At 42.7% G+C, this 18,470-nt stretch overlaps 1 protein-coding gene across 3 annotated transcripts in view; it reads right to left on the reverse strand.

Moving 5' to 3' along the window:
* The window catches only part of GGA1 (golgi associated, gamma adaptin ear containing, ARF binding protein 1), a 68,714-nt gene that overhangs the window by 23,275 nt on the left and 26,969 nt on the right, over nucleotides 1-18,470 (reverse strand). For all 3 annotated transcript variants that reach the window (XM_075183962.1, XM_075183963.1, XM_075183964.1), the window contains exons 5-11: nucleotides 17,953-18,076; nucleotides 17,731-17,831; nucleotides 17,050-17,130; nucleotides 6,549-6,686; nucleotides 6,373-6,454; nucleotides 5,954-6,061; nucleotides 5,708-5,869 (exon numbers count right to left, since the gene is read on the reverse strand). In XM_075183962.1, the coding sequence (XP_075040063.1) occupies nucleotides 5,708-5,869; nucleotides 5,954-6,061; nucleotides 6,373-6,454; nucleotides 6,549-6,686; nucleotides 17,050-17,130; nucleotides 17,731-17,831; nucleotides 17,953-18,076 (796 nt within the window). The remainder of the gene's footprint in view (nucleotides 1-5,707; nucleotides 5,870-5,953; nucleotides 6,062-6,372; nucleotides 6,455-6,548; nucleotides 6,687-17,049; nucleotides 17,131-17,730; nucleotides 17,832-17,952; nucleotides 18,077-18,470) is intronic.

An 18,470-nucleotide genomic window follows, 5' to 3' on the forward strand; every position in this document is an offset into this window, starting at 1 on the left:
AATAAGCCTGGCTGATCTGTCTGTGGGATCCCATGTAATAGTGCGGTACTGGATTAAACCAGATCCAGGCCAAGGCTCTTGACAGCCTTTGGAAGCTAGGACTCTGGGTGTCTCTTATGAGAAGAAAAATCATCCCCTCCCTGAATAGCCCTGGCCGAACGGGGTCTGCTTCTGGACTACTGACCTTTGTCAGATTCAACGCCCCAGAGGAACTGGCAAAAAAAAAAAAAAATCACTCTCAGAGCCCATGTTTGTTTTGAAATATTCCATGGAGTAGGGCACTCCCCTCCTGTGGGCTAACATGAAATGTATGTCAGCCTCTGGCCCTACTGATATCCAACCTGATAAGGGGAATTTTTCCAAACTCTGTGGGCCTGAGTCATTAAGGTGAGCAAAACATAAAAAAAGGAGTAACATTTGAACCTGGGCAAAACCATGTTGCATTGGAGGGGGAGGTAAATTTAAAATGTGGAAAAAAGAATTATAGTTGGGGTAGGACATGTCCTAGATCAACTTTAAATTTCAGTGTAATAATAAAGCTATCAAGTATTTGTGTGCTAGATGAAAAAACAGCCAGTATTTAACTTATGTGCAAAATAATAAACGAATTTGCACCCCTTGTATTGTAACATGGTTTGTCCCAGAGAACATTTACTCCTTTTTTGCCTTAATGACTCAGGCCCTGTGTCGGCACTGGAGGACCTTAAATAGAAGGTCCTGCCACAGACTAAGGACAGGTAATGAACTGATGCAGCATACCCGGTTTCCGCATACCTGTATCCCTAAACCTCCGACAAGGGCATGCCATCGAGAGCAGTGCCTTTTAACTGCACTGCCCGCTGGTCTGCTTAAGTTTTCCAAGCCCTACCTGCATAAAGGTGGGCTGTGATGTCAGGTAGGTGTTTGTATTAAACAACAGATACCCGCGGTACAATACTTCAACGCGGCAGAGGATAAGGGTCAAGTTTTATGAGCCTTCCTTTTCACCATCAGGTTACCTCACTACTCCGTCTCTAATTAGATAGGGTCTAAGTCTAGGTGACCCGGTCACCACCAGATCCACAATGTCCTTATGGCTGGAGGTTTCTTTCCGGCCCGCCATGGGGAAAGGCAGAATCCTCCATACCTGTCCTGATTTAGAAGAGTCCTAGTGTGGATAGACTATGAGGGCAGGCCTGAGTGGAACCTTGTCCACTTACGTTCATGGCGTCATGTGGGTGGAATCAAGAACCATGTAAATGGTTGAAGGTCTGCAACTAACCCCCGAGCGAGAGGGTTCTCCTGGGAGGACCTCCAATGCTACGTGACCAAGCCGGCCCAGGCCCGTAACTATGTTGGGGCCGTACTTGTCCACCTTGGAAGGGAGTACAGTAATAGAAAAAAACAAGCACTTGTTTACATCTTCGTCGGCCTGGCAAATAGCTGAACACGTGTCACTACTGACTGCTCTCGGTTGCACACACTGACGTGTGTATATATATCTGAGGGGGGCGGGGGGGGGCGTTACCCTGGTCCTACTTAACATGGGTAAGCCCCACAGTCTGCACGGACAGGCCCGGGTCTTTCAGTCCCCAAGAGAGACTATTATTTATATTATAACCAGTAAATCTTTTAACCCGGGCGCTTCTTTTTGCAGCCATTGTTCCTGAGACCAGGTAACGTCTGCAGCAAACCAGTTCCTCGTGTTTTTCCTACCCTAGGAAGCAACACAAACAGAACAGGTGGCAAATATACAAATATAGAGGATAACTGTTGTTTCTCAGCTTTCAGCCCAACAGTATCACAATCTGAATGGATATAATATTTGATAACTTAAATAAGAAGTATACTCTGAAACAGGTAACTCTAGACAGGATAGTGTCCACAGCCCAATGTATATTAATTGTGGAAAATCATTTGTCCGTTAGCAAACGGAGCAATTCATACTTAAACACATGTACACAAATAGGTGCTGAATATCATAATAGTGAACTGTACATATACACATATATTTATACATACAGACATATGGAGAAATACCTCACTGGGCTATTTCACCGCCTTCTCTCTTATCTATAATTATATCTGTCAATAAAAAAACAGTTTCTGCTATGTGGGCTAAATAGTGATCCCAAGTCCTCCTCCGCATTTGCGGGGAGTGTTACAATCTGAATTAGAAATGGCCGCCCACATTTGCGGTGTCCGACGATCTCTGCCTAATGGCAGCGGCGGACATCTAGGGTGATAATTATTTTTTTATACAATAAATATCTATAATAATAATAATACAATAGAAAAAAAGTAGGGTACTTGGCTCCATGTGATCTAGTACACCATGCCTCTGAGAAAAGAGCCTGTCAGCAAGTTTGTATCTGCAGACTTCTCCTCCTGTGTGTCTTCCTGCTTCAGGGAGAGCCCATGTAGCCTGCCAGGACAGGGGGAGCTCAGTTCTCCCCCCTCCTTCATGAAGGCTCTGTAGTGGTATCTGCTGGCTGTGGTGCTGCTTCCATATGTTTAATCGCAGCACAGCCATTTCTCTTTGGTAACAAATATGGCACCAAGAGTGTGTACCTAAGTCCCCCCTATGCTCTGAGAGCGGGTGACTTGGTACAATCCATCCAAATGGCGGGCGCCATTTACTGAGTAGCGGCGCTCTATGCCCACAGTGGCAGCACCGGTACTCTTAACTGTAAAGACCTGATGGTCTCTGTTGCAAGGAAGGGGCTCCGGTGTGACAGCGGTCCCTGAGATCGCTGGCAGCACCTGTCATGAAGCACTGGCAGTGAGAGCCGTCCTGCTCACACTGAATTCTGTCGGCTGCAGCTAATTACAGCATAAGAGTCCCCTACAGTTCTTGCATGTTATCCATTTAGCAAAATAAAAAAATAAAATAAAATGAAAATAAAGTAAAATCAGCAAGGTGTAGCTGCAGAGCAGCCACAGTAAGCCCAACTCCTTTGGGCACCTTACAAACACTGAGGCTAGAGTGGGGGTTGCAGAGGGGAGGAGTCTGTCAGCAAGAATTAAATTAACTTGTTAAGTGCCAATTCCAAGCTCCCCACATACAACCCCATAGTAGCAGTGTCCCCCAGATAGGATGAAAGAGAAATTTTATTTTTCCCATAGCCTCGCTAGGAGAGGATAGAAGGACTGCAATCTGTGGGAGACCTGAAAGTACGGTTAGATCTAGACCACTCCTCCCTTACTTAGTAGGTTCTCCAAATGAGTGGATGAGGGAAAGGAAACAATCTTTCTTTCTCCTCTTAAACAGTGAACTGCCTGGAATGTTTGATTCCTCGCAGTCCTTAATTTCTAGTGTCTGCGTAATGGCTACACACTAAAATCCACTCCGTTTTCTGTAGGAATCCTCGTCAATACACGAGAAATTCTCATGGTCAGACCATTCTCCCTGGAAAGAGAAATCAGAGTTTTCCAAAGTGAGGAACCTGATGCTTCCAAGGTCCAGATGTAGAGGAGGTTGTCAGGATCTTCTTGGAGGAAGAGGATATCAGAACTGAGCCATGCACGAACTTAACAAGGTCCTGAGCCCCATCCGGCTTGTCAGGCATTGTAAAAGCAGAACCCAAAGGGTCCTTAGAAAAAGGCTCAAGAGAGGAAATTATGCCAGAACATCCCTGCTCTGCTTCGTAGGTCGTGTGGAAAGCTGCGTCAGTTCTGAAATAGCCTGGGCCAGGTTCCGCCATCCCAGGGTTGGGGTTTAGTAGAGGGGTGTCAGGGCCATATAACCAGGAGGCCATGGTCATTTGTAGAACTGTGTGGAGGAGTGATGGGGTCATCTAATTAGTAGCCTGTATGTGGAAAGAGACTGTGGCCATTGAAGCAGGTGGCGGGTGAGATTTCTTGCAGTGCTAGTGTGTATGTTATTGCTTATATATAAATATGTGCACAATTGTGTATTTCTACTCCTGGAAATATGTAAAACATGTCTGACTGTATGTACATACATAATGTTGCATAGTGTACAGGTGATAAAGCTGTTCAGCGAAACGCGCGTTGGCGTTTCTTAGCTCAGTGTTCATAATATGTAATATCATCTATTCACGCTCTCACTATTCTCTCCTAACCTTGATTGACCAAATTAGCGGTTTTAGAATACACAGGGCATTTAGGGAGAAATAGTGCAGGATATTTAGCGTTACTACCATCAGGGTTCTCACGTTGTTCCCTGAGTCTATTTTACAAACACACCTTGTTCTCATATATAGACCTCTAGGAGACTTACTATCAGAGTTAGTAGATACAGGACAAACCTGAGATTCTCTATACTAGCGACCACTAGGGGGACTGCTTCTAAAGGTTCACAGGCATCTCTCCCAAGTTACCCCTTACTATTTAATAACCAACTATATAAATAGGGGCTTACTCTGAAATGTTATTTAATCTTCTAATAATTTTGACTATGATATATTAGTTAGTCACTACTATAACCCTTATCAAGGGGCTTCTGTTGATCTACAATGGTATCCTTTTGATCCTACATATCGTTTAAGATACCTAGAGGTCAATATTGTTAATAGGGAATTCTTCTTTAATAGTGTTATTTCTATATGAACTCATCTATATCAATCCACTGAGCTAAGTTTGCAGTGGATCTGCAATTTTAACAATTTTTGTTTTGTTTTTTGTTTTTAAATATTTCGCTAGCTTTGGGGTTTGGGATGAAATGTTAATACACAATTTTTAAGGCATATCATTAAAAATTGATTTTATTTCATATACATATTCATACATCGTCTCTGAGTGCCCCTCAGTCACCTACTTTTCCTCTCTTTGACACTTCATTATAACTTTGGTGTATAGGGTGCACCGCTCAGGATGTTCTGTACCATAATTCAATCATCCTGATTGATAGGCCACAATAATTAGAGCCTATTATTAGACTTTGTTATGAAACATACCTAGTGCGGATATCTTTTCTTTTCTACTGACTAGAAAAATATATTTCTGTGTTTGTGCAGAGGTCTATTCTTAAATTTTAAAGGACAATTTCAACAAAGTGAAACTTCTGAATACATATTAAATTGCATTATTTTTTTTATAAGATTGTACTATGTTTGCATGTAATGATGCACAGACACCAGTGCACTATATTACATTGCCTTATTCAATAGGAGACAGCCAAGGGACATTTTCTCAGTATGTGAAGTGATAAAGTGTTATATTGACCCAATGCTGTGGTCAGATTAGTTTAAGTGTACTTTAATATTATAGCCAAGTTCTATTTCCTGGTTGATTTTATCCATTTTTGCAGTTAATATGTTGCCCTATTTATCAATTATTTTAGCAATGTTTCAGTGTACCTCAGTGTACCTGTGTGTGGAGACAGCACTGCATTCAGATGCCCAAGACAATACTACAAGAGGCAAGGTTACAATAAACAATCTGTTGAACGTACAATAGATTTGACAAAGGACTTGTGGCGCAGGAGGTATTAAGTGGACAAAAGTGAGCTGTCAATGTAGTGCAACATGGAGAGAGGTTTTTGTACTTCCTCCTGGGCTTGTGATGTTTCATGGAGATTAATGCAGCTCACCTCAGTTATAATACATATGCGATTATGATAAAAGGAGATAACTTTAGTACGCGAGAGAAAACGTGCACAAAAGCAAACGTCAAGTGAAAAAATAAATAGTTAAAAGCATAAATTTATCTTTCATTTTTCAGCTATAAAAAGAACATCCCAAATAACAAACGAAAAGTCCCTTACCTAGAGACATAAGCTCGTCATCTAACAGAGATAGAGATGTGGCCATCTGTGTAGGGATAGTGCTGGAGTATTGCAAGGGCTGAGATGGAAAAGAAGGGTATGAAGGGGCAGCTGCTGGATTCATATCCAATCCTGAGAGATCCAGCAAAGCAGACGAGCTGGCTGAGTAAAGAAAGTGCACAAGAGATTAAACCAATAGCCTTACTGATAGAACGAAGCTTGTCATGACTAGAAGTCGCATCTTACCTGGCATGCTGCCGGATGCAGTTTCTCCATTGATTTCTTCCCCTTTCACTAATTGTCGGTATGTGTTAATTACCTGTGTTAAGCTATCATTGGCCTGCAAGATTTCCGCTGGTGAATAGATAAGAATATGATTAACAATAGTCACTCTTTTGAGGTATGTACATTCTGTGGTCTCATTAGCCCCATGCTGCGTGTGGAGACAGCACTGCATTCAGATGGCAAACACAAAAATTACACAACCTCAAAATCTAGTTCCAGATGAGCCAGAGAGGACACAATAATATGCACTGATTGAGTAATGATAACATTTCTTTAAAGATATTCCCTTTCCTGTGGCAAGTCAAGCAGCTCTATAATTCAGAAATGGCAGTCACCTGACCGAACATTTACAGGCTCTTAAAGCACACTTCTCCTCTTACCCAAAGCCTCATCATTGTCTTCTGTGTCACTGGCCAAGCGGAAAAGTGTAGGCCTCATCTTCTCACAGCGCTGATACAGCTCCTACCAATAAAAGGAGTAAATTTATTACAACATATATTGTTCTGTAACACTGGACTAATCAATGGTTGATGTGTCCTCAGAACACTGCACTGACCTTCATTAAGTCCTCACTCCCCTCAGAAGACTGTCCAGTTCTAAATGTGCTCAACATTTCACTCAGAAGTTTCACATTGTTGTTCACTTCTTCAATAGCATTTACTCGTTTGGAGATTTTTTCAATACGTTTTTGGTCCTGATGGAAAAGTATAAAAACAAAAAGGTGGAAGTGGGCAAGTGTTGCAGAGGAGAAAAGTAGAGGGGGAAACACGGCCACAGAAAGTGTAGAGCTATAATACAAAGCACATTTATAAGTCTAGAACATGTTGTAGACCCAACAGATGAATGCACCAAACATATACCTTATCTAATTCATTAAGCAGTCCTATGAAAGCCAATGTCAATATGTGGTATTTCATTTTCCTTACATTCCACAAAACAAACAAAAAAAAAAAAAACACAGCATGGAATGTAAAATATTAAAGAAGAATTTTCTGCAACATACCATTAAATCCATTTCTTCTAGACTGGATGGTGGTGGGGGTTATATCCCTCCCTAAAAAACAGGGCAATGGAAGAAAACAGACTCCTACTTTTACTTATAACCCTGCAGGTCTTTTTTTTTTTTTTACCCAATGATTTAAGGCCAAATAAATAGATGCAGGCGGTAGGATATCCCAAAGCCACCATTAACAAGCAGGGAGGAATGTCAAGAAATAATAACTGCCTAGAGGACCTTCCTATCAAAGACTGCTTCCGCCAAGGCAGCAATGTCCATCTTGTAAAACGTGTATGCACGTATGAAGTAGATAAATAACAATTGTAGCAGAGGTGGGGCAATGAGGATTTTTATACCTATGTTAAATACATTTCTGTGATTCCATTTGAGAATTACGGCTATCTTGAAATATAGAGGACTAGTCACGGACAAAAAAGAAAAACCTAAAACAACCAAACATTCTCCCCTTGGGGACGTTTCAAAGCTGCCCCTAAAGGAAGGAAGGAACGTTCAGAAAAAGCTGTGCGTAGAACTTTTCATCCAAACCTAGCCTCTTTGGAAACAAATACATTGAACCACTAGAATTTTGTAAAAGAACGGATGGAGGATCAGGTTTCCTCCCCAAAACTACTGATCAGCTGAGGCACCGTACATCCAAGGAAGGGCTCGCAGATCTAGTAGAATAGGCTGTGATGTTCTCAGGGATTAGCTTCCCAGGGAAATATCGGTCTGCCGATTTGCAGTTTTAATTCATCTGGCATCGGTTTATTTTGTTGCTGGCCAGCCATTCTTCTGCGCATCATAAAGAACCAGAAGACTGGTTAGACTTGCCCTATGCAAAGATGAAAATCTATTGGCATAGATCCTAAAAGCTCTGGCCACATCTAACAACTACTCACTTCCTGAGGACGAACTCTGTGCTAGGACATGGATACTGAGGTTCTGGTTCAGGTGAAATTGACACCACCTTGGTCTGAGAGTATGGTTTGGTATGCAGGACAGCCCTGTCATTATAAAAAATATAAAGAAAAGTTAACTGCAAGAAAGGGTAGCCACTTCAAATACTATCCACAATGGTTCTGCCGTCATGCTTAAAAAGTCGGTTTACCATGATTTTCTCGGCCAATCTGGTGCCACTAGAATTACTGGAACACCATCTCTCTTCGCCTTCTTTAGTACCCGACATAGAATGGCTATCGGGGGGAGAGGGGGATAAATCAGCTTATATTTGCACAGGACATACGTCCACCAAGAATGCCTTCTGAACCCCTGGCTCTCGCACAGTATCAGTCCACCTTGTGGTTCAGCCCCCACTTCTCCATAATCTGATGGAAGGCCTCCACCTAGTGCATGACCCTAGTGGCCTCCTTCACTGCTATATGACTCTTGGTGCCTCCTGATCTACGTATGCCACTCCGTGGTGTTGCCCAACTGGATGCAAATAGGCCTGTCTCTAGGAGTGAAGGATGTGTATGTGGCGACAAACTGAAGAAATGTGTTGCCAAATGAGGGTTGGATCTGAATCACCTCATTAGAATTTAAATTTGTAAGGTCTATGGATGAAAGTGTCAAACTGCACCACTTCAAAAAAGAGGACACCACAGGAGAGCGGATATTCACTTGAATGCCAAAAAGAGATTTCACCTGCATTTGAATGGCTAGGATCTGGTCTTCTGGTAAAAAAACAACAACAAAAAAAAAAAAAACTGCAACCGAAGCCAAGTCCAAGAAAGATTATGCTTTGGGCTGCATTGGAATTTATCACCCTGCCGTGGGATTCCAACGTCTCCACTTATCTGCAAATGGGTTAGAAGAAGAGATGCAGATCCAGCCTCTATCAGCAGGTTCTCAAAGTATGGTACAACAGTTACCTCTCTTGACCTTAAGAGGGCTACCATGACCGTCATAATTCTGGTGAACACCCTTGGTGCTGTGGCTAGACCAAAGGGCAACATTCTGAAATGAAAGTGATCTGCTATAACAAACCTGAGGAGGCCCTCCCAGACTAGCATGTGGAGATAGGTCTCATGTCCATGGAGGTGAGAAACTTGTCTCGCTCCAAGCCATTGATGACCGATCTTATGGACTCTTAAGAAAATGGCAAGTCTGGTTTTTGTACAAAAAAACCCCCAAAAAACTCTCATGGCTCATACAGGACTGGGACAATCACTCTCAAGGAAACTAGAGACTGAATGGCTTCCTGTACAGCCAAACTCCTGGTCCTTTCTCTTGGAAAGGCTGTGGAGAAAACAAAACAAACCCAAAAAAAAACAAACACCTGGTGGTAAATGTATCATACTCCGATTTGTACAAGTCGCCGGAAATCGGCGAGTTGACAGCTAAAATTTAAAGCGGCGCTGCCTTGTAAAGGGAAGTTTCCTTTTACAAGGCAGCACCGCTTTAAATTTTACTTGTCAACTTGCCGTTTTCCGGCGACTTGTACAAATCGGAGTAGGATACATTTACCCCCTGGGTGGAGATCCAAAGAGTACAAGATCATTTTTCAAGGATGTCTCTGATCCACAAGTCTGAAGAGGAGGAGATCCACTGGTCCACCAAAGACTTTGCGGAGCGAAGAAGCAACCAGTCACGCAGTCTGTGGAACTGACAGTGCTTTATTAATTAACATATATGTGGCTGTTGGAATATACACAGATCAGCTACAACATTAAAACCACTAGCATAATATTGTGAAGATCCTCCTCGTGCTGCCAGAACAGTTCTGACCCATCAAGGCATGATTCACCAGATCTCTTAAGGTGTCCTGTGGTATCTGGCACCAAGGCGCTAGCAGCAGATCCTGTAAGTCCTGTAAGAAGCTAGGTGGAGCCGCCGTGGCTCAGACTTGTTTTTCCAGCACATCCTACAGACTCTCGATTGGATTGAGATCTGGGGAATTTGGAGGCCAAGCCAACACCTTGAACTCTTTGTATTGTTCCTCTAACCATTTCTAAACAATTTTTGCAGTGTGGTAGGGTGCATTATCCTGCTGAAAGAGACCATTGCCATTAGACAATATGGCTGCCACCTTCTTCCATTGCTCCATGATCCAGTTCTGGCACTCACATGCGCATTGTTGGCTCTTTCAGCAGTGGACAGGGGTCAACATGGGCACTCTGACTGGTGTGCTGCTACGCAGCAAGCTGCGATGCACTGTAGGCACGAATCACTGTATAATAAGGTAACTCCCCACACCTGCCATTTTGGAGATGCCCTGACCCAGTCGTCTAGCCATCCCAATATGGCTCTTGTCAAAGTCGATCAGATCCTTACGCTTGCCCATTTTTCCTACTTCCAACACATCAACTTCTAGAACTGACTGTTCACTTGCTGCCTAATATACCTCACCCCAGGACTGGTGCCATGTAACAAGACAATCAATGTTATTCACTTCATTTGCCAGTGGTTTCAATGTTGTGGCCGATAGGTGTATATACCAACATTGTAGATCACAAAAGGAGTTGAATCTTTTCTTGTAGATTAAAATAGCACCTTTACAGTTTCCCTTATTTTGCATATATGATACAGAACAAGCTTTCCAAACTCTACTGAATTTTGTTGCTTAAAAAGATACCTATCAGGAGAGGGGTATAAAATAATTTTAAATGCATTACATGTAACATGGAACACTGAGGACTATCATCATAAAATGGAGAAAATGTGGCACAGCAGGGACATTGCTAACATCAAGGAAATCCCTCCAAAGTTCATGACAAGACAAAGTGAAAACTTATCAGGAAGCCTACCAAAAAGGGCATATGGAAATATTAAAGGAGCTACAGGAATTTATGTCAGGAAGAGGTCACTCCCTGCAGGTGACAACCATATCCTGTATTCTACACATATTTGGGTTTGGGTGGTACAAAAAACCCCAACATCCAAGCCTGTCTAAATTTAGCAAAAACCAGGTGGAAAAATGTCTTATGGTCTGAGAAGACCAAGGTTGAACTTTATGGCCTTCATTGTAAAAGAAATATTTGGCACAAAAGACAACACGTATCATCACCCAAAAAACACAGCACCTACTGTGAAGCATGGTGGTAGCAACATCATGAATTGGGGCTGCTATACTTTATCCAATGAGTATAGAGAACACATGAATAGCTCCAAATATCAAGATATTTGGCCATCAACCTGCCTGAAAAGAGGATTCTTATACTTTCTCTAATCTTTAATACTTTCATGGGAACTTTTTTACCCCAAGGACCATACACAGGACACATGGTCATCCCCTAAGGTTAGAGGAGAGGAAATTTCACAACCAGCAAAGGAAGGGGTTCTTTACAGTAAGGGCAGTCAAGATATGGAATTCATTGCCAGGGAAGGTTGTGATGGCAGATTCAATAGATATGTTTAAGAAAGGGTTAGACAAATTTTTAGCGGAAAGGTGTATCCAGGGATACGACCGTTAATTAAAATGTAGGATAGTAGTGGATATAGGGTAAAAATAGGACTGCAATATTTAGTCTGGGAGGATTTTCACAAGTGAAACAGATTGGCGGTTGCTTACTCTGGATTAATTTCAAATATAAGTGCAGGATCGCAGGAGATCCAAAATAGGTTGAACTTGATGGACTGGTGTCTTTTTTCAACCTCATCAACTATATGTTACTATGTTCTTATCCGTTTTTCCGATTCCATCTGGAGGACACTGCTACCATGTGATTGTATGAGGGGAGCATGGAGTTGGCACTAAACTAGTTAATTTGTTTAATGTATCAATGCTGACAAACCCCTTCCCTCTGCAACCCCCTGTAGCTCCTCAGTTTAATTATAAAGCCCCAAGGAGGATAGGCCAAACAACTAAAGAACATACAGCAGAAGGGAGGGAATGTAGCGTCCCCCAGATGGAAACAGATTTATCGCAAGTATAAAAATCCTCTTTCATCCTATCTGGGGGACACTGCTATCATCAGGACGTTCTAGAGCATCCCCCCTAAGGGTCGGACCGCTCTGACAGCCCGGCACGTAGAGCACTACGGCCAAAATTGGCATCTGTAGACGCAAAGACATAGAATTTTGTAAAAGTATGGACTGAGGTCCAGGTGGCTGCTCTGCAAAGTTGGTCCACTGAGACCCCATTTCTCACTGCCCAAGACTCCCCCCACTGAACAGATGAAATGGGCAGTACGTCGACCTGGCACAGGTCAGTTAGCTCTGATGTAAGTCTGCCTAATGGCTGCAGTAATCCATCTTGCATTAGAATGCTTTGAGGCTGGTCATCCTCTTTTATGTGACACAAAAAGGATAAATAAAGACTGCGCCAAATGTGGGAGGTCCTTCCCACATAAATTCAGAGAGCCCTGACCATATCCAAATACTCCATCAAATTTTGTTTGGAAGACGACGCCCTCGCCTAAAACACTGGAACCACTATCTCTTGGTTCATGTGAAATGCCGAAACCACCTTCGGTACGAACAAAGGAATAGTCTGTGTAACTGCTCTGTCCTCATGAAAAACCAAATATGGCTCACGACAAGAAAGAGCGCCTAACTCCGACACTCTGCGAGCTGATGTAATCGCCAGAAGGAACGCTACTTTCCATGTTAAGAACCTTAGATCTGCTGAATGTAACGGGTCAAAAGGAGGCCCCTTAAGCATATTGAGAGTACCAGGTTGAGATCCCATGGTGCCGTAGACGGGACATAAGGCGGTTGGATATGCAAGACTCCCTGCAGAAATATCCCAATATCTGGCATGTCTGCCAATCAAAGGTGAAATAACACTGAAAGGGCTGATATTTGTACTTTTAAAGAGCCAAAACGGAGACCTGCAAACAGGCCATCCTGGAGAAATGCTAGGAAACGAGGAAGACGAAAGGACGACGTATGGCAGGGCCGATTCTCACACCATCTGTTATAAGTGCACCAGATGCGGTGGTAGATACGAGTCAAAACTAGCTTACGAGCTCACAACAATGCATTCACAACTCTAGGAAAGAATCATCTAGACCACTGTTTCCCAACTCCAGTCCAAAGGGACCCCTAACAGTGTAGGTTTTCCAGGTCACAAGTGAAATAATTAGTGCCACCTGTGGATCTTTCAAAATGTGTCAGTTAGTAATGAATACACCTGTGCTCCAGCAAGAGATATGGAAAACATGCACTGTTAGGGGTCCATGAGGACTGTAGTTGGGAATGACTGCCCTAGACCGCCAAAGGCTGGCTTCAACAGCCATGCCGTTAAAGTGAGCCGAGGAAAGTCCTGATGTCGAAATGGGTCCTGGAGAAGGAGGTCGTCTCGTAGTGGTAGACGCACTCCTTGACCTACTGCCATCAAGATAATGTCTGCATACCATACCCTCCACAGCCAGACAGGAACCACTAGTATCACTGGGAGTCCCCATTGCCGTATTAGTCCGAGAACACTGTGACTCATGGGTAATGGGGGAGGGGCCTGCCGCTACATAAAATCAGTCTAAGTGACCCTCAACCTTGCGGTCAGTGGCATCCTGCAGGGCCGCTGTTCCAGGCCCCCGGAAGCGTAGTGCGACGAGCTAAGCGACAGACCGGAGAATCAACCTTTGGAATCTGTTCCCAGTGGGCCAGATCCTCTTCCTTCAACGGGTACAGGGCAAGGAATATCCTTGGAATAGTAACCTTCCGGTACGGCCGTTTCAAAGCTGCTTCTGCGATGTCTGTTAATTCCACCAATGGTGGAAAACGGATAGCGCATCTTATCATTGTTTTGAAATGACGCTGATCCGAAGATTTGGGTTCATCCAAATCCACAAGGTGCAGGGCTTGCCTGACTGCCAAGACCAGATTGTCATTGCCCTGATATCTAGGCGATTCTTTCGGGTCTGTGACCTGCGCAGAAACGGAGTCAAAAATAGGCTCACCCCCCTCTTCTGATGATCTCTCAGAATCAGAAAAAATTTGCAGTCCGAAGCCTCTTATTTCTAGGAATTATAGGTCTTGGTGCTTCTAGAAAACAGTTTAATTACTAGATTATTATTTTTTATTTATAGGGCGCCACAAGGTGTACGTAGCACCGTACAGGGACAAACGAATTACAATACAAGGTGAGACAGCACAGTACAGTAAACATTAAGCAAAGTAAGCTCAATGCACAGCTAGAGAGGGCGGAGGGGGGATCCGCAAACGACGGGACCCAAAAAGGGAGGGCGCGGAAGACAGGGAGACCACCAGAGGTGGGAGGAGGGCTAAGTAGCTGGAGAGCAGAGTTAGAAGTGGTGGAAACAGGAGGAGAGATGGCCCTGCTCAGAGGAGCGTACAATCTAAGGGGAGGGGTGGACAGACAGAGAAACGCAGGAGAGAGGGAGAGTAGGGGGCCGGAGGCAGGGAAGGGGAAAGAAGGGGGAGAGGCAGAAGATAAGGTAGGTAGTTAAGTAGGAGACTGGAAGGCTTTAAGGAAAAGGTGGGTTTTTAAAGCCCGTTTGAAACTGGACAGATTAGGGACAGTTTAATCTATCTAGGCCTCGGACCAGGCTGGATCTCCAGAGGAAGTGCCTGGGTTAGTGAGAGAGGATGATGAACCCGCCAAAGCGACTTCAGATGGCCCGGCGGTCACTGGCATCTCTACTGTCACAGGGAGGGCAGTTTCTACTGAATCAGCAGGGAGAACAGCAGAAACCGCTGTTAGCCCTGTAGGCTTAGTAAGCAGTCGGACCAGAGTACTAACAGACTGCGCCAGAGAAGATGCCCATGCCGGTTCTTCCGATAGTGGTAGTACATTAATCTGGGCCTGCGTAGTGTGTCTCCCCACGTCATAGTCAGTACAAAGTGCCCCCGGGTTCTTTTGTCCAATTGGCAATTTAACTTTACATTTTGAACAAGTGAAATATTTTGTAAGTGGTGCTTTCCCCTTATTAGACATACTTTTAAAGGGAAAACACACTGAAGCAAAAGAAATTCAGTCACACAAGATATAGCTTGAATAACTACAAGTATACTAACTAGTCTATGACAATCAAAGTTGTATCTTGTAACAAGCAATATGAAAAGATGTAAGTTGGATAAGTAGAATACAATAAATATGTTTTTAAACTACTTGCAATACATTTAACAAATATATTCCTCTATCCAATATGAGTTGAAAGGTATATAATATGGTTACTTAGCCTTTTAGCTAAGCCAGATATGCAGGAAAGGAGTCAGTCAGCAGTGTCCCCGCAGGCTCAGGAGAGTCTGCTGTCTTCCTGGGCAATCTCTTGGTGCGCAGATGGGGGGAGTCCAAGTCTGCAAGTAGAGGTGGGGGAGCTCTATATACTTTAACTCCGATCCCCCGGAGTTTCCTGCTCCTGTTCCTGGAATCGATGATTGTTTTCTTTTTGACAAACCACCGCATTTTGTAACCTCCGATCTAAATTCAGTCACACAAGGCTCCTGACTGAAGTTCCTGCACCTTAAACAAGATTCCCCCCTCCTTTCTCTGAGGTGGGGGACACTTGGTATGACCCAGCAAGACGGCGGCTGCCATCCCTCCGAGTACCGGTGCTCTATGCCTGTCAAGGCAGCGCCGGTATGTCGGGAGACTGCCAGTGTGACAGCAGCTTCTCAAGCCGCCTGTCAGCTCTGTTAAACAGTGCAAGCGCTGTCAATAAGAGAGACGTCCGGCTCTCACAAGAAGGTGAAGTGTGGCTGCCTAATAGGAGTGTGCTCTCTAACTGTAGAGTACACTCCTCAGATAATATAGCAACAGAAAAAAATCTTTTCTATTTTATTCCTTTATTTTTTAGGAATGAAAGTAAAAAGCTATGTTAGCACAAAAATTAAGCCCAACTCCCTTGGGCACTTAAGCTAAACTGAGGAGCTTCAGGGGGTTGCAGAAGGGAGGGGTCTGTCAGCATTTATACATTAAACAAGTTAACTAGTTAAGTGCCAACTCCACGCTCCACTCATACAACCCCATGGTAGCAGTGTCCTCCAGATAGGATGAAAGAAAAAAGGAATTTCACCTTCCAACATGATAACCACAAACCACATATCCAAGTCAACCAAGAAATAGCTTCAGAAAAAGAAGATTAAAGTCTTGGAGCAGTCAATTTAGAGCCCAGACCTCAATCCCATTGAAAACCTGTGGTATGACCTAGAGAGGGCTGTGCACCCGAGAACCTCTCACAATTTTATTGAACTTTCTTATACAGAAGATAGAATTGCAAAGTCCAGATATGCGAAGTTGATAGAGACTGATTTTTTTGATTTTTTTTAACTGCCTTTTCCTACAAGATATCTATTTGTTATCTTGATCTGTTTTTTTTCACTTGAATTTTGTTGGTTGCAAGGGCACATTAAAAAGGTGGAATAGGATATAACATGACTTATTTCGATTTCAGGCTTAACATCACAAACATTTGCATTTACAATAAGGGTGCACAGACTTTTTATATTCACTGTATTTAATTCCTAAATAAACATTACTCTGAACAGTCTCACTTTAGGACTCTCCAAATATTGATTATTTTCCCATATGAGAATATTTCTGGTATACAGGTAACTGCAGAGCATTAATGTACCCGCAAAATATTTTTTTATACCTCCTCAGAGGTGGTGGAAACAGGTCTCTGCCTATACTTTCAACAGGGCGTCTTTTCTAACAGTTTAGTAAAAATATTGAAATTCAATAGCCCCAATTCTCATAATAAAATTCAGCTAAATTGAGCAATATTTTTAAGGGTTCAAAACTCTACAGTTGAAGTGCTTCATGTTGGCAGGTCAGATAATTAGGCACATTTGCACAAAATGAAATCCTCTGTGCTCCTGCTTCAGGAGCAGTTCGCAAAGGGCCTTTCTATTAAGTTCTAGCTACCACCACTTCAGCTTTTCCTAAATTGTGTATGGTGGCACGTGGCATCAGTCAGCAAATGTTGCCCTACAAGGGTATCACAAGATAGCTAGCTGCTGTTAAAATGATTATTTCAGAATCCCTAGAGCTGGCCGAGATATCAAATCAAAATAAGTGGAATTATTTGCATACAAACTATATAAATTTGCTTTGCATTTAATGATAAAACTAGGAACATATCACAATAAAGAGTAGTAGTCAGAAGACTTTTTAGAAGTTTGCCACACAAAGAGTTGGACAAAAATCTCTTACCTCTTGCACCATTTCTTTAATAAGTTTGTTAGCAGCTCGTAAGTCTTCTGGGTGAGTGCTTTTCAGCAAACGGGCCAACATCTGGAGATGAGGAGGGTACCATGAGAAATAAATAACACTACTTATTCTGTGTAACAGCATGAGAACATCTAAACACTGAAAGGAAGCAAACAAGAAGAAATAGAAAGAAAATAAGTGAACTCCACTGTGGATTGTGCCTATACTCCTTCACCACGTAGGATGCAGCAGCTCATTAGCACTATGAGTGTGAACATTTCCTGAACATTGGACAACACCTTTTCTGGTAGCTGGGTTAGCAGGGGGATTACGGAATATTCCACAGAGAACAATTCTTCTTTATATGTAAAGGTCCAGAACTTTATATAAAACACAGGTACAAAGATGGTTTCCCATCAGAAAGAAAGAAGCAGGAGTTGCATCAAGTGATTCATGGAAAACTAGTATGTCAGATCAGTCATATTTTGTCTACAATACAACATGGACATGCAAGGGAAAAATCCATCAGTATTTTGCACAAACTTTTAACCCTACAAATAAATGCAGCATACATCATTTTAAATGCAATTTCTATGACAATGAGGTTCCCAGTATGTGGGTGGTTTGAATGGAAATTGGACAAAAGGACAGCCCAATACTTCATTGGTGCCAATTAATAATTACCTTTGATTTTTCATCATCATCAAAAATAGCATTCTTAGGTCGAGGGGGGAGAGGAGGCATCATTGCTTCTGCTGGCAGCTTGGGATCTTCCTTTAAAATCCCTAAAAAAAGATAAAGTCATTTACTAGTAGGGTGGGGGTTAGGGTAATATGGAGAAATAGTGGGAAATCTATAATCATATTTAACTGGGAAGGATTATTAAAAAGACTGCCACAAACCAACCTTGCTTCTTCAGCATCTGGTAGGCCTCTGCAATCTTCACTTCACTGGGAAGACCCAAAGTCCAACTGTATAGCATCTCCAAAATCTTTAATTTTACTTTCTCTGGAGAGCGGCTACCAAGGTACTATAGAATAATGAGAGAGGGAGGAGCATTAGCAATAACTCAGTGTATCTTAATTAACCTACTACTAATGACAAGTCTAAATACAGGCATGGGATCTTTATCTTGTAAGCCATTATCCTCAGGTACATGAGAGTTTTGAGAAAAAGAAAAAAAAAATTGCTGTAATCAAATAGACATTTTCACATAGACACTTTGAAGAGCATTGCTACACACATTCCTGGATAATAGATAACATCTGTGTAATTATTGGTAAGTGCACTAACTACTGTGAAATCTAAGGATTAAAAAATCAGATGATATCCGCAGGAGACAGACAGACATCGAACTCCATGATGACTTCTACTATGCTTTTATTTCACAATAGTTGGTAAGGGATTCTTTTTTAGTACATGAG

Source organism: Mixophyes fleayi, chromosome 8 (genome assembly GCF_038048845.1).
Source record: "Mixophyes fleayi isolate aMixFle1 chromosome 8, aMixFle1.hap1, whole genome shotgun sequence".
Taxonomy (NCBI): Eukaryota; Metazoa; Chordata; class Amphibia; order Anura; family Limnodynastidae; genus Mixophyes; species Mixophyes fleayi.